General features: G+C 45.4%; 1 protein-coding gene across 12 annotated transcripts in view; it reads left to right on the top strand.

The window, feature by feature from the left end:
* The window catches only part of THOC5 (THO complex 5), a 46,744-nt gene that overhangs the window by 16,620 nt on the left and 3,887 nt on the right, over positions 1-26,237 (top strand). For 8 of the 12 annotated variants that reach the window (XM_027576317.1, XM_027576322.1, XM_027576321.1 and 5 more), the window contains 11 exons: positions 17-57; positions 290-389; positions 1,784-1,892; positions 6,377-6,478; positions 7,062-7,158; positions 7,739-7,853; positions 9,121-9,224; positions 9,351-9,438; positions 13,600-13,715; positions 14,385-14,575; positions 17,633-18,560. In XM_027576317.1, the coding sequence (XP_027432118.1) occupies positions 17-57; positions 290-389; positions 1,784-1,892; positions 6,377-6,478; positions 7,062-7,158; positions 7,739-7,853; positions 9,121-9,224; positions 9,351-9,438; positions 13,600-13,715; positions 14,385-14,575; positions 17,633-17,696 (1,127 nt within the window). In that variant the 3' untranslated portion in view covers positions 17,697-18,560. Of the gene's footprint in view, positions 1-16; positions 58-289; positions 390-1,783; positions 1,893-6,376; positions 6,479-7,061; positions 7,159-7,738; positions 7,854-9,120; positions 9,225-9,350; positions 9,439-13,599; positions 13,716-14,384; positions 14,576-17,632; positions 18,561-24,033; positions 24,838-26,237 lie in introns of those variants that run through there. The other 4 variants (XR_003516933.2, XR_003516931.2, XR_003516932.2 and 1 more) reach the window with 3 other exon arrangements.

The raw sequence follows: 26,237 nt of genomic DNA, 5'->3' as shown, positions 1-26,237 counted from the left end.
CTCCTTGTGGTTGCAGATGATGAGAGCGACTCGGATGCTGAGGAGGAACAGACCACGGTAAGAGCCGTTTCCCCTCATGAGTGTGCCACGCAGCTGCACCTGGGCCTGCTAGTTGGCAGGTGCTATTCTCCCTAGAAGCAGAAGAAAGAGGTTGGAAAGAAAGGGCTGCTGGGGGCCTGGCAGCTGGGATAGTTGAAGCAGCAGGTCCCAGGCAGCAGTCCCTGGCCTGTAGGGAGAAGGAAGGGGGAAATCGTGTGGTGCTTATCTGCTTTGCTTTTCCTTCATCCAGAAACGCCGGCGACCCACACTGGGAGTTCAGTTGGATGACAAACGCAAGGAGATGCTGAAGAGGCACCCGCTGTCTGTCATGCTGGACCTGAAGTGCAAAGGTCTGGCTTCCCTTGTTCTGGGGGATCCCGTAGCTCCAGGTGCCCAAGGTCCAGCAAGCCAAAGTCCTCTTTGACCAAAAAAAGATTCTGGTTTCATATTTCTCTATTTTTCCTCATGGTTTGGCATGGAGTTGGTTTGATTTTTTTTTTTTTCCCCATCTAAGTCACAACTATAACAACAAAGCAACAAAACTAGACACATAGTGGATACTCGGTAAAATTACACCAATTTCTGAATTTGTTAAGTCAGATACACAGAACAAGTTGCAGGAGTATGCAAGTTTTGAGTAATAAGACCAACGTGCTTAATATAACAAACATAAGTAGAGGTTTGTATTCTGGAGAGAATACATGTTTTGAAACTGGTTTTGTATGGATAAAGAAGCATATGATAAAGCACTCTAGCAGTATAAGAGTTAACAATTACATGTAAGTTTCCCTCTCACCTGAGACTCCCAGACTCTTGTCCTTGGTCTTACCTCCAAGGACAACCTTTGTGACAGATTTCTGATACATTTTCTAGACCTATTCTATGCATTTAGAAGCTTTTATACAAGTGTTTATTTATCCCCTTTTTACTTTTTACACAAATGGAAACATACTCTATACACTGATCCTCTCTTTACCTTTTTTTTAAATTTGTTATTTTGAGATAATTTTAGACTCAGAAGAGTTGCAGTAAATAGAGTTCTCATGCTCTTCATCCAGCTTCCCCTAATGTCAGCATTTAACCACAGTACAGTGATCCAAACCAATGTTAATTTTATTGGTATAATGTTATTAACTAAACTACAGAATTTATGCACATTTCCCTGGTTTTTCCACTAATGTCCTTTGTTCCAGGTTCCATTGCATTTAGCTGTTCTGCCCCTTAGTCTCTTCCAGGCAGTGATAGTTCCTCAGTCTTTGCTTGTCTTTCATGACCTTGACATCTTTGAAGACAAGGTTTATTATGTGGAAAGACTCAATTTGGGTTTGTCTGGTCCTTTCTCCTGACTAGACTGAGGTTATGGGTTTGGGGGAGGAATACCATAGACATGGTGTTCATTGTCACATCATATCAGGGGTAAATGGTGTCACTTGTCTTATCACCGATGATAGGAACCTGGATCCACTTGGTGATCACTTGATTGCTCCCTTTCCATATCGTATTTGTTAGAAGCAGCTAAGTCCAGGCCACACTCAAGAGGAGGGAAATGAAGCTCCCCCTCTCAGAGAGAGGAGTTGCAAGGAATCTGTAGATGTTCTTTTTTAACTCAATATAAAATTGACATTGAGTTCTTGTTTTTATCGTAAAAGCTCTTAAAAGCCCTGCTGACTTTCTGTTCCCTAACACTATAAACTCTTCTCTCATGTTCAAATTGTACATGGTCTTCGTTTCCTTCCCCCCTCAGATGACAGCGTGCTTCACCTGACTTTCTACTACCTCATGAACCTCAACATCATGACGGTAAAAGCCAAAGTGACGACTGCCACGGAGCTGATCACCCCCATCAGTGCAGGGTATTGGGCAGGCGCGGTGGAGAGTGGGGCCTGGGGGTGGGTGTGAGAAGAGCCTCAGTGTGGGCTGCTCTGGGTTCCTCACGCTCTAAGGAGGTGCATGGCTGTGTTGATTTCTGTTGTCATGTCCACGTGGCCTAGAAGTCCTGGCACATCACTGGTATTTAGGAAGCACTCACTGACTTTAGTTGGTCCTCTTACTACATAGCAGATGATAAAACGACTTCAATATATGGCAAATTGAGTGGGCGGGGCAGAGCACTAGCTTTTTATGAATAGTGGAAAGGCATGAATGGAGGAATGGAATTTGGCAGACATTATTAGGTTGACAAATTTAGGCCGCCCTCATCCTTTACTTTTTCTCTCCCAAGGTGCTGGGATTTCTGCTTCACAGCTCAGCTCAGTTACAGGTTGTGAGAGGAGGTTTTAAGGAGGGTGAGCAGAAGTGCAGTAATCAAGGCCACAGGTGGGGCATCCCCAGGAAGCCCCTGACCCTGGCAGTCTCGTTCCACGGCTAGGAGTGGAAAGAAGGGAGGAGGACCCAAGAGAGCCTGGGGGTGAAATAGCCTCACTTACAAAAGCACTAGGCTGGCCTGGCACTCAAGCACAGTGAGTCGTCGTGTTGGCTGTACAAAGACCACTGAGGAAGGCATGGGTCTGCTGCCTCGTGGGCTGGGGCCCTTCCCATGGCTGCCTGGTGGTGCGGTGTCCCTGGGTTCTCTACCCTGCACTTACAGTCTACGCCCCCTTCAGGCTGCGGCTGTGGTCCTTGTACTTGAGAGTATTGTGTGGTTACCCTAGGGTACTCTGGATGAAATTGACCCTATTCTCACTTGGCCCCAGCAGAGGGAGCCCAGGCTTGCTTCTTCAGAGCATCCAGTTACACTGCTCAGCCAGAGCTCTCTGGCAGTTGAGGCCATGGTGGAGCTCCCTGTCACCAGCATTCTGCCTGCTCGCCTCTCAATGCCATACCTCCTAAGAACAGGGCTGCCTGCTGGCCTCAGTGCACACTTAACTCCAGCTCCTCATGTGCAACGATGGGGACAGTGCTGCGGACTGGTTACCAGCCGGGCTCAGAACTCCAGCATGTCCCCAGTCTGCCACTTACAGCTGTGTGTGCACGTTGAGCCAAGTTTCCTGGCCTCTGAGTCTGCCTCCTCACTCTGGTCATTAATTACAATCCCTTTCAAGGGTGTTTGTGAAGGACCGGGTCCAGTGCTTAGCATTGGTGAAGCACTTGATCGATGACAGCTGTGTTTATCATCATGAATTTGCTCTTCACAATAACTTTACGAGGGGAGGAGACTGAGGCCTGTGTACCTCTGTACTGTATGACTGTCAATGATAGGTGGGCTATGGCCCCAGGAGGAGGAGGAGATGCAAAAGGAAACCCCGCCCTGAAACCAGGATTATATCTTTACGGGCCTTCAGGTGGAGTCTAGCTCATCCCCCTGTTTTCTAGATGGCAAAACTGAGGTCCAAAGTGTATGTGGCCAGTTAAGGAAGCCCCAAGCCTTAGAGCTCCAGACTCCCAGGCCAGTGGCCTTTGCTCAAGTACAGGCTGCTTTGGCTCCTGGGGATACACCAGCCTGGTCTATGGTTCTATTTATTTATCTACGAAAACATAAGGATACTTTTTTTCCCCCAATATAATTACAGTCTCACACTAATTTCTTAATACCATCCAGTATCCAGAGTTCAAATTACCTCGATTTTCTCATAAGTGTTTTTTGTTGTTTTGTTTTTATATTGGGTTTTGAATCTGGATCTCTATAAGGTCCAAATGTTGCATTTGGGTGAGGCTTCTCTCCAGCTTCTTTTCATCCGAATGTCCTGCCATCTGTTTATTTGTTGTGGGGAATGGGTTGTTTGTAGGTTTCCCCGGTCTGGATTTTGATGATTGCATCTCTGCAGCACAATTTAATGAGTTACTTTCTCTCTGTGTATTTCATGTAAATTAGATTTAGAGGCTTGATCAGATTCCATTTTGATTTTTTTGGTTGGGGGGACAGGGGAGCAAGATGACATCATAGATGTCAAGTACTTCTATCAGGAGGCATAGGAGTCTCTATTTTTGTGGCATTAGCAGCATTGACAACCGTTGCCAGGATCTATTTCATTAGGGAATTGATGTTCTTAATATAAACAATTTAAGATTTAACCAGCCTTGCTGAATATTCTTTAAGAAATTATTTTCCAGAATGGTCTCCATTAGGGCAATTTGACTAATCAGTTTTTCATTAAGTCATTAAACTTTTTAATTATTTTACACTTTACCAAATTTTTAATCCTTTGTTATTTTTTTATAACAAAGATTTGACTAATTGAGTTGTTTTTTGTTTTGGTGTTGTATTTTTTTGTTTTGTTTTGTCTTTTTGTCAGAGAGAGATAGAGCCCACAAGCAGGGGAAGCAGCAGGCAGAGGGAGAAGGAGAAGCAGGCTTCCCACTGAGCAAGGAGCCTGATGTGGGACTCAATCCCAGGACCCTGGGATCATGACCCAAGCAGAAAGCAGATGCTTAACCGACTGAGCCACCCAGGCATCCCAGTGTTTTTTTTGTTTATTTTTTTAAGCAGCCTCCACGCCTGGCATGGAGCCCATTGCAGGGCACTAACTCGCTACCCTGAGATCAAGACCTGAGCTGAGATCAGGAGTCGGATGCCCAACTGACTGAGCCACCCAGGAGCCCCTTGCTGTTGTAGTCTTATGACTATATATAATCTCTCCTTTTATGTCCCATTATTTTTACCAAATTGAATTGTCCTGAACCACATATTACGGATGTAAGTTTTACCAAGAATTAGAAACCTTTATCATGCAGTTTTAGCTGTTCTGCTTTATTTTTGTTTATCATTCTCTTAGTAATAGTCACTAAATATTGGCCAAAAGACTGACAATTTTTTTTAAAAGATGTATTTATTTATTTGAGAGGGGTCAGGGGCAGAGGGAGACCGAGCGAGAGAATGTCAAGCAGACTCCCTGCTGAGTGTAGAGCCCGATGTGGGGCTCAGTCTCATGACCTGAGACCATGACCTGAGTTGAAACCAAGAGTCAAGACGCTCAACGAACTGAGCCACCCAGGCACCCAGCAATTTTTTTTTTAAAGATTTTATTTATTTGAGAGAGAGAGCATGAGTAGGGGGAGGGACAGAGGGAGAGGGAGAAGCAGATACCCCGCAGAGCAGGGAGCCTGATGTGGGGCTCAATCCCAGGACCCCAAGATCATGACCTGAGCCGAAGCCACTTAACCAACTGAGCCACCCAGGTGCCCCAAAAGACTGACAATTCTTATTTATTTCCCGGCCAGTTCTCCATGAAAGGCAGTGAAGGGGCAGAGACCTTGAGGAGGGCAGAGGGACTCTAGGAGAGACAGAGAACAGGGAAGAGTCAGAGGCTGTCACTGCCCCATTGCTAAGTTCTTGAAGGCGTGCTGGGGCTCTGAGCAGCAGGATTAGCCCATTCTGCCTGAGTTGCTCCTGATGCCGTACCTGGAAAGGTGAAGGAGAACCCTCCCCACTGGTTGAGGGAAAGAACGAACCTTGTCCTTTGCAATTAGATTACTCCATTATCTTTCTCCTCTCCCCTTCCATTCCTTCTCCACATGTCATGTTTAATTACAGGCTGTGCCCTAACCATTCCAGGTGGGTAGCAGTGGCGCTGTCTCTCTGCCTTATAGCCCTGGGTCACCTTGTCTCTGGTGCATGTGATAATGTCTTTTTCTGGGAACATAAAAGGGACCTTTCTCTGTGAGTAGCGTGAGATTTGGTCAAAATGAGATAGACACACCATCAAAGCTGCACACTTGTTCTTTTGGGGTAGAAAGGAATCTCTTCTGCTCTTACGAAAATTGTGATTGGGCGCCTGGGTGGCTCAGTTGGTTAAGCGACTGCCTTCGGCTCAGGTCATGATCCCGGAGTCCCAGGATCGAGTTCCACATCGGGCTCCCTGCTCAGCGGGGAGTCTGCTTCTCCCTCTGACCCTCCCCCCTCTCATGTGCTCGCTCTCTCTCTCTCTCTCTCTCTCATTCTCTCTCTCAAATAAATAAATAAAATCTTAAAAAAAAAAATTGTGATTATTTTATCTCCAGTGTCATAGGGCTTTGCTGCCTTGAGGTAAGGCCCTGGTCACCATATACCTCTTAAAGGGATAGGGTTTTCAAAAAATTTGGTGCTTAGAACTACTACTGTCTTGGATCAGACAGTGCCAATCCCAGCTCTAGCACTTACTGGTAGTATGATCTAAGACAAGCCGTATCTTTCAAAGCTTTGAGTTTCTCCTCTGTAAAATGGAAATGGTTATACTCCCTCCCTCATAGGGTTGTAAGGATCCGGTGACCTCAAGTATAAAGGGTCTGGTCCACAGGAAGCATTCTAGAAATGGTAGCATGATCATCAGTGATAGGTGGCATTACCATCCTCAGATGACCAAGTCTGCCTTGAGGCAGGGAGTTGGCCAGCGTTCTCACTGCAGTCTTTTCCCTTTGCCAGTGACTTGCTGTCTCCTGACTCAGTCCTGAGCTGTTTGTATCCAGGGGACCACGGAAAGAAAACTCCAAATCCAGCCAATCAGTATCAGTTTGATAAAGTTGGGTGAGTCAGCAGTGTTTCCTCCTCTCCCAGCCTCTCTGCTTTGAAGTGCCTCCGGCAGCTCACACCCAGCATCGGAGACCTGTTAGGGCCAGAGACCTCTCAGTGGGGAGGGGAGACTCTGGGGGGCAGAAGGGAGTGTGGTATCAAGAGAAGGGAATGCAGGGGCAAATGGAGGTCATGGAAGGGTGAAGAAGGGTGGAAGGATCAAACTTGAAGGACACGATAACACGTGATACAATAACTTGGTTTATCATTTTAATTCTCTGAGAATTAAAAACTTTAAAAACATTTTTAAAAATTGGTAGGCTCGTGAAGAGATCAAGGGCACTGCCTTTGTATTGAGATTTGCTTATGAGTTTGGGGGGGCTGGGAGGAGAAAAGCAAACATGGGAGAGGTGAAGTTCACAGTAGGGAGATGATGAAGTTTAGAGGCTTTGTTGGCAGTCTGGCTGTGAGTGTGGCTGAGCCTGCAGGACCAGCCCATTTGGGGCGGTGGGGAGGGGGGCGGATAGGAAAGGCTGTATACTGGAACCACTGCAGAAAGGACTTATAAAATCATTTTACGCTGTGTTCTTTTCTGCAGCATCCTGACTTTGAGAGACTACGTACTTGACCTAGGTCACCCCTATTTGTGGGTACAAAAGCTGGGTGGCCTCCACTTCCCCAAAGAACAGCCCCAGGTGTGTACACTGATCCATTCTCCTTGGCTGAGGATCTCTACTTCCTCATCTCCTGTACAGACTCCAGAAAGGCTTCTGATGGCCTCTGGGGGCTTTAAATTATCAGAACGCTTTCCCTCCAGGCTATGATCTGTCCTTCCTCCACTCAGGATACTAAAATGTCTGAGGCCTACAAGTGTTTAGGTACCTTTTGCCTTCTCCCTGAGCCTAATAGCTCTATTGATCAAAGTCACTTGGGTCCTTGCTCTGGGTGCAGCATGGCTCCAGCCTCTGCCACCCCTCAGTTTTATGTACAAAGATGACAAAAATGAGGTGTCAACAGAACCCCAGGGGATCTGGCATCTTAGCAGAAGCCTTTCTCAGGAGCTGGCCAGCCTCTCAAGAACCCAGTGGCTTATATTGTTCCTGCTGGAACTCAGCATCAGGCCTGTCATGGCCGGCAAACTCTGCCATTTCCGTAAGATACCCATTCCAGGGTGTGGGTAGTCCCAGCTGCCATAGGCACTCAGGGCATAGGAGAGAGGAAGTGCCTGGAGGAAGGGACGGAGCACTCAGGTGTGCTGCTCACTGTCGTCCACAGCACACGGTGATTGCTGACCACTCGCTGAGCGCCAGCCACATGGAGACCACCATGAAACTGCTGAAGACCAGGGTGCAGTCCCGCCTGGCCCTTCATAAACAGTTTGCATCCCTGGGTAAGCTCGTGTTAGGACTGTGGCTTAAGGGCCACTTGGACAACAGAGACAAAGATGACTTATTCTTCCCTCAGATTTCTTAAATCCTGATGACACATCAAAGAGGACTTGGTTCCTGGCTCTTGCTGAGCACAGGTGTTGGCAGGGCCACTGGGGAGAGCTACAAGCCCTTCCAGGCAGAGATCTGGAGCTCCCCTCAGGGCCATCAGGGTTGTCCTAGCTCACAAAAGAGGCCCAAAGCCTTCTGGGTGGTCCAAGTTAGTGGACTGCTCAGGAACAGCTTATTCTAGGTTAGCGCATGTCAGCCTTTGGTGTCCATTCTATAGATATTTAGTAGAAGCCCGGAACATGCTTTGTAGAGCTTACATTTAGCTTATTTGAGTACAGCTGTTCAGGGATCCACCACCTCATCCCTCCCCTGAGACCTACTGAGCTACCATCCTCCATGGTGAGGTTGAACCCCAGTGTTTTTCATAAGTTCCCAGGTGATTCTGATGAGCCATTGACCATGGGGTGGCCCATTGGGTGTTTCTCTTCATTCAGTAAATACTTGTCAAGGGTTTACCATGCATAAGGCAATTGTGGGGTAGTGAGAGTTAAGATCTTTCTGATCTAAAATAGTCGCTGTCAGGAAAGGCATTGGGTTTCTGGGACCCATCTAGAGACCGTTCCCCTTTGGGGCAGTTCTTGCATTCCATGTGAACCCAGATGTCTCCAGGACAGCATTGCTATCGGGCTTGCTCCCCAACAGCATTGCTCAACCTGTTTTGTCCCAAGGTTGGATGATTGTCATCCAACACGTTTACTGTGTTGGCATATTTGTGGAATGAAGCGCCAGCAAGATTTTGCCCAGGAGCAGTTCTCTAGCTCTCCTCCCTTAGAGAAACTGACACAGAACACTTCAGTCATTTCCTCCGTCAAGGTCAGCTATGCAAACAGCCCTCTTGGCTATTTGATCTAATTAACAGTCATTGCTGCAGAGGCACTATCACTGGTTCTGGCTGCCAGGGGCTTTTGTTTTGCTGGCTGTCATTTGCATTAAAGATAAAGCACCGTGAAAGCTGGTGCTAGGTCTGGCCACAAGCACATAGCACCCGGGGAAGGTCAGATTGGTGTGCCTGCATTCCTAGCACGTGTTGACCAGGGCAGCTACGGAATGCCTCCTGTACCTGGACAGCTGGTAGGGCCATGTGAGCCCTCCAGATACTGGTTACCCAGTGTGGCACCTGATTGCTACCCATATACCACGTATCTTGCTCTCTTTTAGAACATGGCATTGTACCAGTTACCAGTGATTGCCAGTGCCTCTTCCCTGCAAAGGTTGTCTCCCGCCTGGTGAAGTGGGTGACAATTGCCCATGAGGATTACATGGTAAGTGGAGGAGTGACAGGTCACCCTTGCCGTCCCAAAGACCCATATCACCCTTTAGCTCCTGCCCTTCCAGCAGGGGATTTGACTAGAGAATCCAGGAGTTCACTCCTCTGTGGTGACTTCTAGGAGCTGCATTTCACCAAGGACATTGTGGAGGCGGGACTGGCTGAGGACACCAATCTCTACTACATGGCACTTGTGGAAAGGGGCACAGGTAATTGCTGTTCTGATCATGGTGGTAGGCAAGGGGAGCCAGTAAGAATAAAACATTCCTGGATGCCTGGGTGGCTCAGTCAGTTAAGCATCTGCCTTTGGCTCAGGTCATGATCCCAGGCTCCTGGGATTGAGTCCCACATGGGGCTCCTTGCTCAGCGGGGAGCCTGCTTCTCCCTCTCCCTCTGCCTGCCGCTCCCCCTGCTTGTGCTCTCTCTCTCTCCCTCTGACAAATAAAATCTTAAAAAAAAAAAAAAAGGAATAAAACATTCCCGAGGGTTGTCCAAAGAAAGCAAAAGATCCTAGAATCCTGCTGGGGTGACTTAGCAAATAGTAATGATTGTAAGAACCACCGTTCAGTGAGGACTTGTTCTGTAACACAGCTGCATACATGTTTTATCTCATTTAATCCTCATGACAGTGCGTGCTGGGAGTGGTAATACAGGTATCCCCGTTTTCCTGACGCTTGCATTCTACCACTTTGCTTTTAAAAAAAACCTACATTAATATCTGTTTTTGCTAACCAAAAGAAAGGAGGATTTTCACTTTTACAAAAAAAGTCATCACTAATGTAGGTCTTTTGTAAAAGTAAATGGCATTAATGTTCAGAATGTGGGGGATGCCCCTTGTTTTATACCCGTTTGGCTTATGAAAGGTTTCATAGCAACGCTCTACTTTTGGATAAAAGGGGAAACCTGTATTTCCATTTTATTTTTTTTAACTTTTTTATTGTTATGTTAATCACCATACATTACATCATTAGTTCTTGATGTAGTGTTCCATGATTCACTGTTTGTGCATAACACCCAGTGCTCCCCGCAGAACGTGCCCTCCTTAATACCCATCACCAAGCTAACCCATCCCCCCACCCCCCTCCCCTCTAGAACCCTCAGTTTGTTTTTCAGAGTCCATCGTCTCTCGTGGTTCGTCTCCCCCTCCGACTTACTCCTCTTCATTCTTGTATTCCCATTTTATAGGTGAGCACATTGAGGCTTAGTCACAAGTGCAGCCTGACCTCTTAGCCCTTTGCTTTATCATTTTATCATTCTCTAAAAGCAGATACCTGTTCTTCCTCCTCTTCACAAAAGGGCTGACTTGTTCTCAGGTTGTGAAGTGCAGGGTGGCAGGACCTTCCTCCCCATCTGCTGTTCCTGTACTCACTTTGGAGGCATCAAAAACTATGATTTCTCACAGCTGTTCTGGCGTCTAATTTGCCGAGGCTTCCTGTGGAGCCAACCAGGTGCTGCCTATGGAGCTGTTTTCTGGCTCCTGTCTCAGCAAGCCTGGCACTGCCCGCAGGATCTGGCCCCTGGGGCTTGGTGCTATGGCTGCAGAGCTGAGGGATTGTCTGTGATTCTAAGACACTGCGAGAAATATTAGGAAAGGGTGCACTCTCTGATGTTAGAGTTTCTCTGTCCTGTGGTTTCTTCCCTTCTTTTTTTCTTTGGTTTTAAAATACTCGGAGGAAATTAACTGTTTTAGATATAGTTGAGGTCCCCTAAGGCCATTCTCTCCCTCAGGATAGGTGACTGCTATTTGGAATTTGTATATTTGTTTCCCATCCTTTTCCCTTTAAAAAATGTTTTTACCTTGTCCCTACATAACATAGAATACTGTTTTGAAAGGGCACGAAATATGTAGTCCGAGAAATTTATAAAGCCCCAAGTGTGGGAAGTCACTGGAAGACATCATTCTGCTTCTTGGTTGAGGAAATTAAAGCTTGTAAAGATAGTAAGTGTTCTAGATCCATCGGAGCGAATGTAATAAATAAAATTTTCATTAAGATGCGTTGTAAAATTTGAAAATTTAAGAGTGAAATTTAAATGAATAAGTGGGCAGCAATTCCAAAAAATATAAGTCATTTTACAACATGGATTAAAAAAATTGGTGAATAGAGATAAATGCAGGAATATATGCCAACTGTTAACGACACAAATAATACAGCAGCAGAGAAAGGACTCACTTTTTAATTTTTTTTAATTTTATTTTATTTAAATTCCGTTAATTAACTGTAGTGTATTGGTTTCAGAGGTAGAGTTCAGTGATTCATCAGTTGCGTATAATACCCATTGCTCCTTACATCATGTGCCCTCCTTATGTCTATCACTCAGTTACCCCATCCCCCCACCCGCCTTCCCTCTAGCAACCCTCAGTTTGTTTCCCTATACTTAAGAGTCTCTTATTGTTTGTCTCCCTCTCTGATTTCATTTTACTTTATTTTTCCCTCCCTTCCCCTATGATCCTCTGTTTTGTTTCTCAAATTCCACATATGAGTGAAATCATATAATAATTTTCTTTCTCTGATTTATTTCACTTTGCATTATACCCTCTACTTCCATCCACATCATTGCAAATGGTAAGATTTCATCTTTCTGATGGCTGAGTAATATTCCATTGCATGTATATTTTATATATATATATATACACACACCACATCTTCTTTATCCATCTGTCAGTTGACATCTGGGCTCTTTCCATAGTTTGGCTATTGTGGACATTGCTCCTATAAACATTGGGATGCAGGTGCCCCTTCGGGTCACTATGTTTGTATCCTTTGGGTAGGACTCACTTTTTTTTTTTTAATTTTTTTTAGGACTCACTTTTTAATAAATATGGTTGCAACTGTCAGGGAAGTATTGTCTTAATCTATACTCTCTTGTCCTCTGTTATTTGAATTACTAGTGTGTCACATTTCTTTTTCTTCCCCATAAATAATGGAAAAGGAATGGCATACTTCACCCCTTGGTAGAAAGGGTAAATGTCATCCTGTGGAGAAAGGCAGAGGCTGTCACCAGAGATAAAATGAGTATGTTAAAAAAATACAACTATTTTGGGGGGATGGGAGGGACGGGGTGGCTGGGTAATAGACATTGGGGAGGGTATGTGCTATGGTGAGCGCTGTGAATTGTGCAAGACTGTTGAATCACAGATCTGTACCTCTGAAACAAATAATGCAATATATGTTAAGAAAAAGAAAGAAGAAGAAGATAGCAGGAGGGAAAGAATGAAGGGAGGTAAATCGGAGGGGGAGACAAACCATGAGAGATGATGGACTCTGAAAAACAAACTGAGGGTTCTAGAGGGGAGGGGGTGGGGGGATGGGTTAGCCTGGTGATGGGTATTGAAGAGGGTACGTTCTGCGTGGTTCACTGGGTGTTATGCACAAACAGTGAATCATGGAACACTATATCAAAAACTAATGATGTAATGTATGGTGATTAACATAACAGTAAAAAATTTAAAAAATACAACTATTTTCAGGGGCACCTGGTGGCTTAGTCAGTTAAGCGTCTGCCTTCAGCTCAGGTCATGATCTCAGGGTCCTGGGACCGAGCCCCGACTCGGACTTCCTGCTCAGCGAGGAGTCTGCTTCTCCCTCTCCCTCTTCCCATCCCCACTGCTTGTGCATGCTCTCTCTCTCTCTCATAATAAAGTCTTTAAAAAAAAATACAACTATTTTCTATAAGGAATATGAATTTATAGCTTTGATATCAGACAGTTCTAGTTAAACTCAGCACTGCTGCTTTGCAGCTGTTTGATCCTAAGGAAATTTCTGTCAGAGTCTCAATTTCTTTATATATAAAATGGGGATGGTAATAATGGTACCCATCTCATAGAATCATTTCTAGAATGAAATATAATGTGTAAAGAGGAGTTTAACATAGTACTTGGAATACAGTAAGTACTCAATACATGTTGGCTATTTAAAAGTTTCACATAACAAAATACATAAAAAGAAAACAGAATAGAGAGAGTATATTTGATGTAATAGCTAATACACAATATCGTTGGAAAGAAAATACATAGCCTTCACATGGGAAAATCCTTAGCTTGCTGGCAAAGAAAAATGCCAATTAAAACAAACTTCTGTCAAAGGAGCAAATAGAACTCTTGGGCAAACCCAGTGTGGACCAGATTCTGGGGAGTCTACACACCTCTGCATCCTTGAAGGGTACTAGAGTCACAGGACCTCACATTCTGCAACCTGACAGTTCTGCTTTGGAGATTGTAGAACAAAAATAAAAGTCAATTAGTACCAGAATGTGCTGCTCAATACTCAAATTAATACAAGACAAAGAGCTAGCCTTGGGTCTAGTGGGGAGGGTCCATGGCTGGCAAACTCAGTCTCAGAACTGATTTTTCCTCCTTACTCTCTTCCCAGCCAAACTCCAGGCTGCTGTGGTGCTGAACCCTGGATACTCCTCCATCCCACCCATTTTCCAGCTCTGTCTGAACTGGAAAGGGGAGAAAACCAATAGCAACGATGACAACATTCGGGTAAGACCCTGCTGGGGTGAAGGAAAGAGCGGGGAGAGCCTCCTTGGGAGGGGGAGGGCAGTGGCAGAAGCTACAGCAGCTGAGAGCTTGGCCACTGGCATAATTCCAGGGACAGAGGGGCCTGCCAGGATTTGTAGAATTTGCTGGAGGCTGTATGGTGTAGTTGAAGAAAAAGTCTAGCCCCATATTAACCACTTACCTAGCTTGGGGTCACCCCATTTTAAAATGAGGATAATATAAAGCCTTGCCTTGAAAGGTTGTTGTTGTCTTGGGCTCCTGTGGAAATGTGAATAAACTCAGAAGCATGGAAGTGCTGGAATGAGATGGTGTGTGAGATCATTGTAACTATTAATTATCATCATACCTGTTGATTTGATTCCGTAGTGGCCTTCTGGCTACGGATCATGTTTTTAATGCTAATACTTTCTGACTTAGATCTTGAGATTTCTTCTCTACACACCTCCATCTTCTTGACTGTGAAAATGTTGGGCAGGGAAAGTTATGGGTCACAATCAGGAAGACTCTGTTGTCCTGACGCTCAGGACAAACCTATCCGGTTTGATCTGGTGTGACCTAGCTCCTACGGAGGCCCGGCTACAGTTCCTGTAGAGCTGTCAGACCCAGCCAGTCTGAAGGTAGTGCTGAGTTTCTGGCTTTCCCACTCCTTAGGCCATGGAGAGTGAGGTCAACGTGTGCTACAAGGAGCTGTGCGGCCCCCGGCCCAGCCATCAGCTCTTGACCAACCAGCTGCAGCGCCTGTGTGTGCTGCTGGATGTCTACCTGGAGACTGACAGCCATGACGACAGCGTGGAGGGGCCCAAGGAGTTTCCCCAGGAGAAGATGTGTCTGAGGCTTTTCAGGTAAGGGGAGGGGTGGGGGCTCTGGGGCTCTGGAGGTCTCCAGTCCTGCCTCTTTCAGGGACTGGGGCAGAGATCAGAGCCTGGCATGGAGGGCATGCTTGTTCTTAGGTGTACTTGTCTCTGTTCACAGTGGAAATAAAATTCTGTAGCCAGATTTTCTGGGGAGGGCTTGCTCCTTCTTTCCTGAAACTTTCCCTACAGCCCACTTCCTACCGTCCTGGTCCAGTTGTTCTTCCTGAGCACCTCTGAAGGTCAGCCACGCACTGAGTGAGCAGCACCAGACCACGAACCAAAAGGATTTAGCTGAACTTCCTGTGTTTTTTTTTTTTGGAAAACAACAGGTTTTGCTTTTTACTGTCGAAATAAGCTTTTAAAGCTAGGTGGAAAGCCCCACCAGTCCCAGAGTCTGCCATATTCTTCCTAGGATGCTCACGAGTCTATGAGAATGGCAGCTCTAGGCAGTCGGGCATCACCGAAGGAACCAGCTCTGAAGTAAGACAAATACAAGTACAGGTTGCTGCTTTGCTGCTCACCAGCTGTGTGACCTTGGCAGAGTCACTTCAGCTCAGGACCTATTTCCTAAAGGCTGACATGGAAGTATACTGTCTGGCTATAATTCACGTAAGCTATGAGAATGGTTCCTGGCACAGACAGGGGCTCACAAAATGCTGTTAGGTCATGACAACTTGGTGTTTAGTGTGTCTGTGCTCATGGCCCTTCTCGGTACTTTTCCATTCACTTTGGTCAGGTCCTTTCTCTCCCTTTTATCCCCTAACACATTGTTCTTGTTCCTTTTTTTTTTTTTTTAAGATTTTATTTATTTATTTGTTTGACAGAGCACAAGCAAGGGGAGCGACAGGGAGAGGGAGAAGCAGGCTCCCCACTGAGCAGGGAGCCCGACACGGACTCAATCCCAGGACCCTGGGATCATGACCCGAGCCAAAGGCAGATGCTTACCTGACTGAGCCAGCCAGGCGCCCCACATATTCTTGTTCTTAAGGAGTCAGTTTCAAAACTCTGGAGTCCACGCTGTTAGGCATCCCTTCCCTTTTGAGCAAGCAGCTGGGGAGGAATGGTGTCTGGGAGAGGGGAAGGGCTATAATCTGTTTCTAACTGGTACATCCCCCCCATTCCCTGTCAGTCTAAAGGTGCCTTACCTGCCCCTCACCTTCTTCTCGGACAGCCAGTACCAGCCCCTGGAAGCTGTGCCAGCATCCTCCCACCTCTGTCTGGCACCTGTACCTGGCCTGGTTCTTCATGTTGTCTGAGAATAACCAGTTCCAGCCCCCAAGTGGCTGCTGGGAGGCAGAGCTGGCGGCTAGATGTTGATAGCTTCTAGGACTTGCTCTCCCTAGTGGGTCTGTGTGAGAACTCCGTTCTTCCCACCCTCCCAGCCTGCTGTAACACATTTCCAGGGTGGAATCTCTCACATGGCCAGTGTTTATTTTCTGTTATCTAATGGTTCCCAAAGGATCTGTTTCCTGAAGTGCTTTGTGTGTCACCCAGGCTGGGCTCCTCTATCAGGGCATTCTGGGATGGTGCTCCTTTGGCTACTCAGATCCAGTTGACTCCGTGACTGCTTAGATGTGTTTCTAGGCCTGGAGTCCAGCTGACCACTGGTATCAGGCCAAGGGGCTGGGCTGCAAAGTACTGGCCTGGCAGCTGGAGACTGGAGGTCTGGTTCTGCCTGTGGCAGGCTACTTTCAGGCTGTGGGTTCTCCATTAGCCACATGCCTAGACTTACCCAGGTGATTCTGTGCCCTTCTGATGTTGGGAGGTACATATCATTATGGTTATGAGCAAGGGCTTTGGGGCCAGAAAGACGTGGGTTCAAATTGCAGCTCCTACCTATGTGATGAGGGTCTACACTTAGCCCCGAGCTTCAGATTCCTCATTGGTGAAAAAACAGCATCCACCTCAGGTACTGTTGGGAGGATGAAATTAAACCAGATGTAGTGTGTAAAGTGCTAAATACAATGCACGCAGAGTAAGCCCTCACTTAAGTAAGTGGTTGCATTGGTGTTGGAATAAAAACCTTTCTGTCATCTCTATAATCACACACACACATATCTCTCCTTCACACTGAGATCCAGGGTGTCACCTTTCAAGTTACCACTGAATGTCAATCATAGCAGACAAAAGAGGCCCTTTAAGATGGACATCATTCACTATGGAGTTGGGTAGAAGAAGTCCCTGTGTGAAGTTTTGCCTGGGGGCCCAGGATTATAGCTGAAGCACCTTAGCTTCAGAGGGTTGAGGTTTTGGCCATGATTGTCAGCCTGCCTGTGGCCAGTAGGCTTTGATGTTAGTCCTGGTTTTGAAGTTGAGCCCTGTATTTTCTGACCATAAAATCTCAGGTGGTTTACCTCCCTGAGCCTGTTTCTTCCATCTGTAAAATCTATAAAGTGGTAGGAATAGTATCTAAGAGGTAGCAAGTATAAAGCACATAGCTCTTGACAGGTACTTAGTGCAGATTCTTTTCACTCCTGTTTACGTGGGAATCTCCCTGCAAAGGAGGATTTTAAGATTTTTTTGTTTTCTTTTTATAGAAATAAAATAGGGACACCTAGGTGGCTTAGTCGGTGAAGCGTCAGCCTTTGGCTCAGGTCATGATCCTGGGGTTCTGGAATTGAGCCCCTCATTGGGCTCCCTGCTCAGCGGGGTGTCTGTTTCTCCCTCTGCTCCACCCCCCTGCTCCTGTGTACTCCCTCACTCTCTCTCTCTCCTCTCTTCTCAAATAAAAGCTTAAAAAAATATATGTTTATTGTTATACAAACAACAATGAGCAGTTCTGTAAAAACACTAAAAAATGAGGGTCTCCAGAAGTGCCTGTTGTCAGTGAGGCCCTTTCCAGGTTTGTGTTCATGCATTTGCAAGCATACATTTTCACCAAAACAGTATCACACCTTACATGTGGTTTTACAGTCTGCTTTTCTCACAATGTTCGTTTTTTACCCCCCAACAGCTGCAGTTTTCCCTTGTGTGGATGAATTGTAATTTATTTTGTCAGCCCAAAGGGCACGGTTTTAACTGATCTTCCTTCTCCTGTTTCTTTAGGGGTCCCAGCAGGATGAAGCCATTTAAATATAACCATCCTCAAGGATTCTTCAGCCATCGCTGACCTCCCACTCAGCCTGTTGTCTCCCCCTATGCCCGAAGTGCTGTGCCTCTATTTTCTGCTTTGGCCCACATGTGGCTCTTGATATTCTCCAAAGACAGGTTTTTTTTATTTTTTATTTCTAGCCTATTAAAGTGTCACTTGACCAGGTGGCCTTTGTCTTGTGGCTCCCTGAGGATGAGGGGGGTGGGTTTGCAGTCTGGAAGGGCAGTTGGGGGCCATGGCAGAGTGTGAAAGAGTTTTTGTGGATAGGCTTTCTTTAGGTGGCGAAGAAAAGCAGAATGCAGAAGATTCTGAGTCTGTAGAAAGATGCTGCCCTCTTATCCCCACTCATCTTTCTTGTTCCTGCTTTGGGAGAGCCTCATTATTTTGGTGTTTATTACCCTAAGTCCCTGCTGTTAGGAGGTGGCAGGAAAACCCAAGTGAGCGTAGCCCAAAAAACAAAAGTTCTTCTATCCCCTCCTCTCATTTCCTCCACTAACTTTGTCAGTGCCTTCATTGGCCAGATTCTCTCTGATTGTTGGATTTTATAAACATCTGACAGTGCAGCACAAAGAGAAGACAGATATAAGGAATAATTGTAAATATTGCAACATTTTGTGAAGTCAGAATGGTGTTGGAGAATCACATGTAAAGCTACCCATCTCGTGAGGCTCTGGCAGAGTGAGACCAGGTGCCATTGAGGAGAGTCTTCATGGTGAGGACATGATAATTGCCTCAAAAAATAATGGTTTGACTCTCAAAGAATTAAGAGAAGTCCTAGGGAAATCGATAAAACCCTCTAAAATATTTTCAAATGACCTCCTTTATCATTCTGCAAAAGTCAAAGTGAAGGAGTTTTTGGTCAAAGTAAAGTGTTCTTGGACAGTTTTGTCAGAAAAATTATTCCCCATCTCCAAAAAAAAAATCTGTATTCATTATTTGTTTAAGAAATAAGATATAAAGCTGGAAAAATATTTAAGAATTATTACAGGGGCACCTGGGTGGCTCAGTCATTGAGTGTCTGCCTTCGGCTGGGGTCGTGATCCCAGAGTTCTGGGATCAAGCCCCACGTCAGACTCCCTGCTGAGCAGGGAGCCTGCCTCTCCATCTCCCTCCTGCTTGTGCTCTCTTGTCTGTTTCCCTCTCTCTCAAATAAATAAAATCTTAAAAAAAAAATTATTACATACTTGGGGCACCTGACTGGCTCAGTCAGAAGAGCATGTGACTCTTGATCTCAGGGTCATGAATTCAAGCCCCATGTTGGGTGTAGAGATTACTAAAAAATAATAATAATAATAAACTTAAAAAAAAGAATTATTACATACTTGTAAGTATAATCTACAGTTTTCAACTACAAGAAGAAAATCTCTTGTAGCCCATTTTTTTTTTATGATTTTTACTTATTTATTGAGAGAGAGAGAGAGAGAGCATTAGAGGGAGGAGGGTCAGGGAGAAGCAGACCCCCTGCTGAGCAGGGAGCCCAATGTGGGGCTTGATCCTGGGACTCCAGGATCATGACCTGAGCCGAAGGCAGTTGCTTAATCAACTGAGCCACCCAGGCACCCTGTAGCCCATTTTTAATATATATATATATATATAATATATATAAAGTTTATTTTTTGTGACAGTCCCAATCGGGAGTGGCTTTTTTCTCCCACCATGTACTTTGAACTTTGCTCCCCATTGTGTATATGTTCGTTCTCCATGGACTTTTACTGATGATCCTTGGATAATACGGGCCTCTGGTATAAGAGCTGTTTTTGTTTTTTTTTTTAAAGATTTTATTTATTTACTTGACAGAGAGACACAGCGAAAGAGGGAACACAAGCAGAGGGAGTGGGAGAGGGAGAAGCAGGCTTCCCGCGGAGCAGGGAGCCCGATGCGGGGCTCAATCCCGAACCCCGGGATCACGACCTGAGCCGAAGGCAGACGCTTAACGACTGAGCCACTCAGGCGCCCTAAGAGCTGTTTCCTTCTGTTCTCTCAGCTGATCACTGAATATCCCAGTGATAAGGATTTCCTGAGAAAGAACTAGGAGACCCCTGGGACTGCCAAGCCCTTCATTTTACAGATGGAAGCCTGAGCCCTTGAAGAAAGGAAAATGTCACCTCTGATGGCTTTTTTTTTTTTTTAAGATTTTATTTATTTGACAGAGACAGAGCGAGAGAGGGAACACAAGCAGGGGGAGCAGGAGAGGGAGAAGCAGGCTTCCCATGGAGCAGGGAGCCCAATGCAGGGCTCGATCCCAGGACCCTGGGATCATGACCTGAGCCAAAGGCAGACGCTTAACAACTGAGCCACCCAGGCGCCCCTCTGGTGGCTGTTTTAATGACTGCCACCACCTCTGCCTCTCCTCCTCAGCCTATATCATTCCTTTGAATACTCTCCTGCCCAGTGGGCCTCAGACTTCAGTATGTGTGAATCCCCCATCCCAGGAGGGGATTAGAAACAGATTCCCATGCCTCACTCTAATATTCAGTCTTCGTTGACCTAAGATGGGCCCAGGAAGTATATTTTTAACGAGCTCCCCAGGTGCACATTGCCCTAGTCTCTTTTTGGAAGTGGCTGTACTTTCTTCCCTCATTTTTCTTGGTGACTCCTCATATAAAGCAGGAGGGCCCGATTCTCTGCAAGCAGCTCCCCATCTTCTGTCTTCCGTACCTTGGGCAGCATTGTGAACCTCCCTCCGTGTGCTTCTTTCTTTCCACATAGTGGGATCTCCTTGTCTTTTCCCTGACCTACTTGCCTGGACTCTGTCCCTGCCAGCATCCCCTTGGTCTGGCCACCTTCAGGCCCTCTGTCTCACCGCCTGTGCTGAATAAGATTGAAATAGGGCCTAAAAATAGTTCCTTTAATGGCCCCTGCATTGCAGCCTCCACTGTTCTTGGCTGGAAGGCAGCCAAACTGACTCAGCACAAAAGCTTGTCTCTGATAGCTGGGACAAGGTTGCAAAGATGGCTTGTGAGCGCTGGGGAAAGGCTCTGCTTTCTGGGTAGGGGATGTCAGAGTCTGTCACCCTCCAGAAGAGATTTTCCCTCTTCAAAGGAGATGGCCAAACAAAGGAATCTTTTGGCCATAAGGAGAAGGGTTTTCAAACTAGCCAGAAGCCCAGGACAGTCCAGCCCCTTTGAGCTACTTCAAAGGCATTTGTGCTTCCGGTTGGCAGATTAGGAGAAGGGCCTGGCTTGGGAGGACCTTGAAGCTTTCTCCTCAACCAGAATTGGACTTGACCTTCCCTGGGGCACATCCCAGAGAGCAGTCCCTTTCTGTCATCCTCCCACACCAGGGACCCAGCCTAGGTTTTTTATCTTATTTTTTTATTTATTATTTTAAATTGAATTGAATTGAAATTTTTTAAAGTAATCTCTATGCCCAACACGGGGCTTGAACTCACCACCCTAAGCTCAAGTCACATGCTCTACTGACTGAACCAGCCAGATGTCCCTCCTTGCCTTTGTAAAGCTACCATCCACGTTCTTGATTTCTTTGTATATTCTAGTTTCTCCTTTATTTTCTTCCCAGCTTGCTCTCTCCTGTTTTCTTTGCAAATAAATCCAAAAGCCTCTTTTTATTTTAAGGGTGTTCCTGCTGATCACTGTGGGAAAATGGCTACAAGTCCTATCCATGGGAAAGAGTAGAGCTGCCAGACTGCCAAAGGAACTTTCTCCCTGTCTGTAGCCCCAGCTCTGTCCTTTCCATGGTATTCAGCGGTCTCTCCATTGAGAACAGGTGTTAAGCATCTATTTTGGGTCAGGCCCTGCTAGTCACAATTTTCCTTTCACCGTCCTATTTAATTACAACAGGCCACCAAGAATACACGTTCCCTTCATTTTTACAGATGAGGAAACTGAAGTTCAGAGGGTTAAATGACGTGTCTGTGCCCACAGGTTCCCTTGAGCTGCACACCCAGGGTGAGCCCTCAGCAGGTCTGTCTGCCTCTAAGACTTTACTTTTTATAAGAGTAGCTCTGGACCCAGCATAGTTTGAGGCTGGCACTCTCTCTGGGCCATTTGTTCATTTCAGCAACACAAGTACACCAAGAGCACCGTGGTGGTCAAGAGTTACAGCTTAGGGGTGCTTGGGTGGCTCAGTTGGTTGGGTGTTTGCCTTTGGCTTAGGTCATGATCTCAGGGTCCTGGGATCAAACCTGCTTCTCCCTCTCCCTCTGCTGCTCACCCTGCTCGTGCTCTCTCTCAAATAAATAAAATCTTTGAAAAAAAAAAGTTACAGCTTAGTGTCAGGCTAACCTATCAGGTCCTTGTTCCACACTTGAGCAACTGTACAACCTTGGGCAGGTTGCTTGACTCGCTCTAAGCTTTCGGGGTCCCCATCTACAACTGGGAGTGGTTGTAGAGATTAAGCATCAACTCTCAGCACCATGCCCAACACCTAGCATTGCTCAGCAAAGGGGAAAGATTCTTATCCTTGCTCTCCAGGTTTCATCCTGGAGAAAGGGCCTCCTAAATGAGGAAGGCCTTTGCTACCTGATGCGTCATTCCCTGGCCAGAGGGCTTCCAGCTCTCTCTGGTCCAGTCCTTCCTTGCCAGCAGCTCTTCCATCAGTCATGGCTAAACTGGGCTCTGTCCACAGTTGGAGTCAAGCTCTCATTACCTGTCACTAGGCCAACCACAGCCCATTAGCCACACATCTGTTCCCTGCTGTCTGTGGGCCTGTGTCCTGGTTCCCACCAGAGGGTCACCTCAACTTCCTGGACTCTTGCCACACCTTCTTCTAACTTGGCTTTCTCACCACCTCCACAGATGACCTAAACGGAGAAAGGAAACAACACTACCCCCTGGGGCTGGTGGAAGACCCTCAGAGTACATTTGTGCAGTGATTGAATGGATGGGGGTATCCCAAAATACTTTAAAGATGGACCCAGTCTAACAAGTTGAGACATAAAGTCCTACATGAAGGACATAAAACCAATCACAGGACCAGTACAGTATTTACCTCCCAGTGTATACAGAATAGCCACTCACGGGCTGGGTGTTTTGTATTTTCCAATCTCATATCTATGTTTGTTTTCTTACTTTGTTTTGTACACCATAGTGTACAAAATTCTTAATTTGATTTCAGTAATAAGTAATTCATTCACAAGATTAAGAAACCAGAAAGCATAAGAAGTGAAAGTAAGTACAATGAAAGGTTTTACCGTCAATCTTACCCCCACCTGCCCAGTTCCCATCTCTCTCACAAATCAGCAACCAACTTGCTTACTTTCTTTTGTATCCTTTCAAATTCTTTAAGCAAACACAAATTATTTTTCCATTTTTGGGCAAAACAACATACTACATACATTGTTTTGCATCTTGATTTTTTTCTTGTCTTAGACATTTTTCCATATCAGTGCAGATATAAAGAGCTTTCTCATTCTTTACAGCTGCATACTATTCCATTCAATGGGTGTACCATATTTATTAGTTCTTTTAATTCTTTTTTAAAATATTTTATTTATTTATTTATTTGATAGAGGACAAGCAGGGGGAGTGGAAGGCAGAGGGAGAAGCAGATTCCCCGCTGAGCAGGCAGCCCAATGTGGGTCTCGATCCCAAGACCCTGGGATCATGACCTGAGCCAAAGGCAGACGCTTAACCGACTGAGCCACCCAGGCGTCCCGATATATAATTTTTTAAACAAAAAATTTATTGACTTGAGTAAGAAGTTTACCGGATGACTTCAGGCACAGCTCAATTTGGCTGTTTAAGTGGTGTCATCAGGACTTAAACACTGGCTGTAATTCCAAGGTCTTTCTTTGCTGTTGGTTTATTCTCAGGGTGGCCTTTGGCAGAGCTTCTTTTTACCAGTAGCTTCTACAACAATACTGGAATTGGCTTTCGTTGGATAGACTTGGAACACATGTAAATTTCTGAACTAATCACAGAGGCCAGGGGACAGTATACCATGCACCATGCCTGACACATGTACATCTCTGGGTCCTGGGTCCATGGACACCCAAACCACATGGCCTATATTAGGTTTCTGTGGGTGCTGCAACAATTTACTACAAACGTAGTGGCTTAAAACAACACAAATTGGGGTGCCTGAGTGGCTCAGTCGTTAAGTGTCTGCCTTCGGCTCAGGTCATGATCCCAAGGTCCTGGAGTTGAGTCCCGCATTGGGCTCCCTGCTCAGCGGGAAGCCTGCTTCTCCCTCTCCCACTCTCCCTGCCTGTGTTCCCTCTCTCGCTGTCAAATAAATAAATAAAATCTTAGACACACACACACGCAAATTGATTCTCTTAACTATTCTGGAGGCCAGAAGTCTGAAATCAATTTCACTGGGCTAAAGTCAAGATTTTGGTAGGGCTGGTTCCTTCTGGAGGCTCAAGGACAGAATATTTCCTTGCTTTTTCCAGCTTCTAGAGTTGGCTTGTGGTTCATTCCTCCATCTTGAAAGTGCATCACTCCAGTCTCTGCTTCTATCATCCCATCACTTCCTCCTCCAACTCTGACACCTGCTCCCTCTAGTGAGGAGCCTTGTGATGACAATGGACCCATCCGGATAAACCAGGTAATCTCCCATCTCAAAATCCTTGACTTAATCGCATCTACAAAGTCCTTTATGCCATATATGGTAACATTCACAGGTTCCAGGGATTAGGACATGGATATCTTTGGAGGACCATTATTCACCCTATTACATGGCCTGAGTGGGGAGATGTTTCACTTTTCATCAGAAAAAAAGAGAATGGAAGCTGTAGAGGCAAAAGCCAATGGAGACCCACTAGGATGGAACATAAGACATTTTATTATGCAACCATTTGTGTTTTACTCTTCAGTACTTGTTTTCCCACTAGTCTGCGTGCTCCAGAAAAGGCAGAAACACACTTCTATTTTGCTCGCCTCTATATCCCGAAGGCCTTGCACAAGGTTGATACACAACAGGAGACCAATAAACATTTCTTGAATGAATTAATACATGAAGTTTAGAGTCTGTGAGGAGAAGATTAAAGTGAAACGTTAAATTTAATAAGTAAACCAGATTTGGGACAGGCAGAAAGCTATTTTTATAATCATTAATGTACTGTGTAAGGCTGACATTTATATATGACTGTTAAAGAATCTTCAGGCTTTAGCAAAAAACAAGCAACATGGTGCACCTGGGTGGCTCAGTTGGTTAAGCGTCTACCTTCGGCTCAGTTCATGATCCCAGGGTCCTGGGACAGATCCCCACATCAGGCTCCCTGCTCAGTAGGGAGCTGGCTTCTCCCTTTCCCACTCCCCCTGCTTGTTCTGCCTGCTTGTGCTCTGTCAAATAAATAAATAAAAAATATTTAAAAAAACAAGCAACAGGGCGCCTGGGTGGCTCAGTTGGTTAAGCGACTGCCTTCGGCTCAGGTCATGATCCTGGAGTCCCGGGATCGAGTCCCACATCGGGCTCCCTGCTCAGCGGGGAGTCTGCTTCTCCCTCTGACCCTCTTCCCTCTCGTGCTCTCTATCTCTCATTCTCTCTTTCTCAAATAAATAAATAAAATCTTAAAAAAAAAAAAAACAAGCAACAAAAACACCTCCTTCCCCATATGTTCCTCATGGTTGGTATTATAACCTTCAGGATAGACTATTACCAGAAAGAAGCGAGGCACAAAAGGTCACATATTGTATGATTCCATTTATATGAATGTCCGGAATACATAAATCCATAGAGACGGAAAGCAGAGTAGTGGTTATCAGAAGCAGGGCTGGGAGGAATGGGAAAGACTGCTTAATGGGCAAGGGGTATCTTTCTGGAACTAGATAGTGGTAATGGTTGCACAACATTATGAATATACTAAATATCACTAGTGGTGAATTTTCTGTGTATTTTGCCACAATTTTTAAAATCTATTGAGGTGAAATTCACATGGCATAAAATTAACCGTTTTAAAGTGAATCATTCAGTGATGAATTGTTTCCCTTATGTTGAACCATCATTTCTGGGATAAATCCTACTTGATGATGGTGTATAATCCTGTTAATATGTTGTTGGATTGGATTTGCCTAGTATTTTGTTGAGGATTTTTGCATCTGCATTCATAAGGATATTCTGTGGTTTTGTTGTGTTTCTTTGTCTGACTTTGGTATTAGGGTAACACAGGCCTCTGAGAATGAATTAGGAAGTATTCCCTCTTTTTTTTTTTTTTAATTTAAGAAGGATTGGTGTTGATTCTTCTCTAAATATTCGGTAGAAGTCACTAGTGAAGCCATCTAGGCCTGAACTTTTCTTTGTGGGTACTTTTGAAATTACTAATTTGATCTCTATTTGTAGTAGATCTATTCAGAGTTTGTTTTTTTCTTGAGTCATTTCAGTAGTTTGTGTCTTTTTTGGAATTTGTCCATTTTTTAAAAAGATTTTATTTATTTATTTGATAGAGAGTGAGAGAGGGAACACAAACGGGGAGTGGGAGAGGGAGAAGCAGGCTTCCCGCTGAGCAGGGAGCCCAATGTGAGATTCGATCCCAGGACCCTGGGACCATGACCTGAGCCGAAGGCAGATGCTTAACAACTGAGCCACCCAGGTGCCCCTATAATCCTTTTTATTTCTGTAAGTTTGGTATTGTCCTCTCTTTCATTCCTGATTTTA

The sequence above is a fragment of the Zalophus californianus genome, chromosome 14 (assembly GCF_009762305.2).
Source record: "Zalophus californianus isolate mZalCal1 chromosome 14, mZalCal1.pri.v2, whole genome shotgun sequence".
Classification (NCBI taxonomy): domain Eukaryota; kingdom Metazoa; phylum Chordata; class Mammalia; order Carnivora; family Otariidae; genus Zalophus; species Zalophus californianus.
Note: the sequence above shows the minus strand (reverse complement) of the source record. Positions and strands in the feature narration are given on the sequence as shown.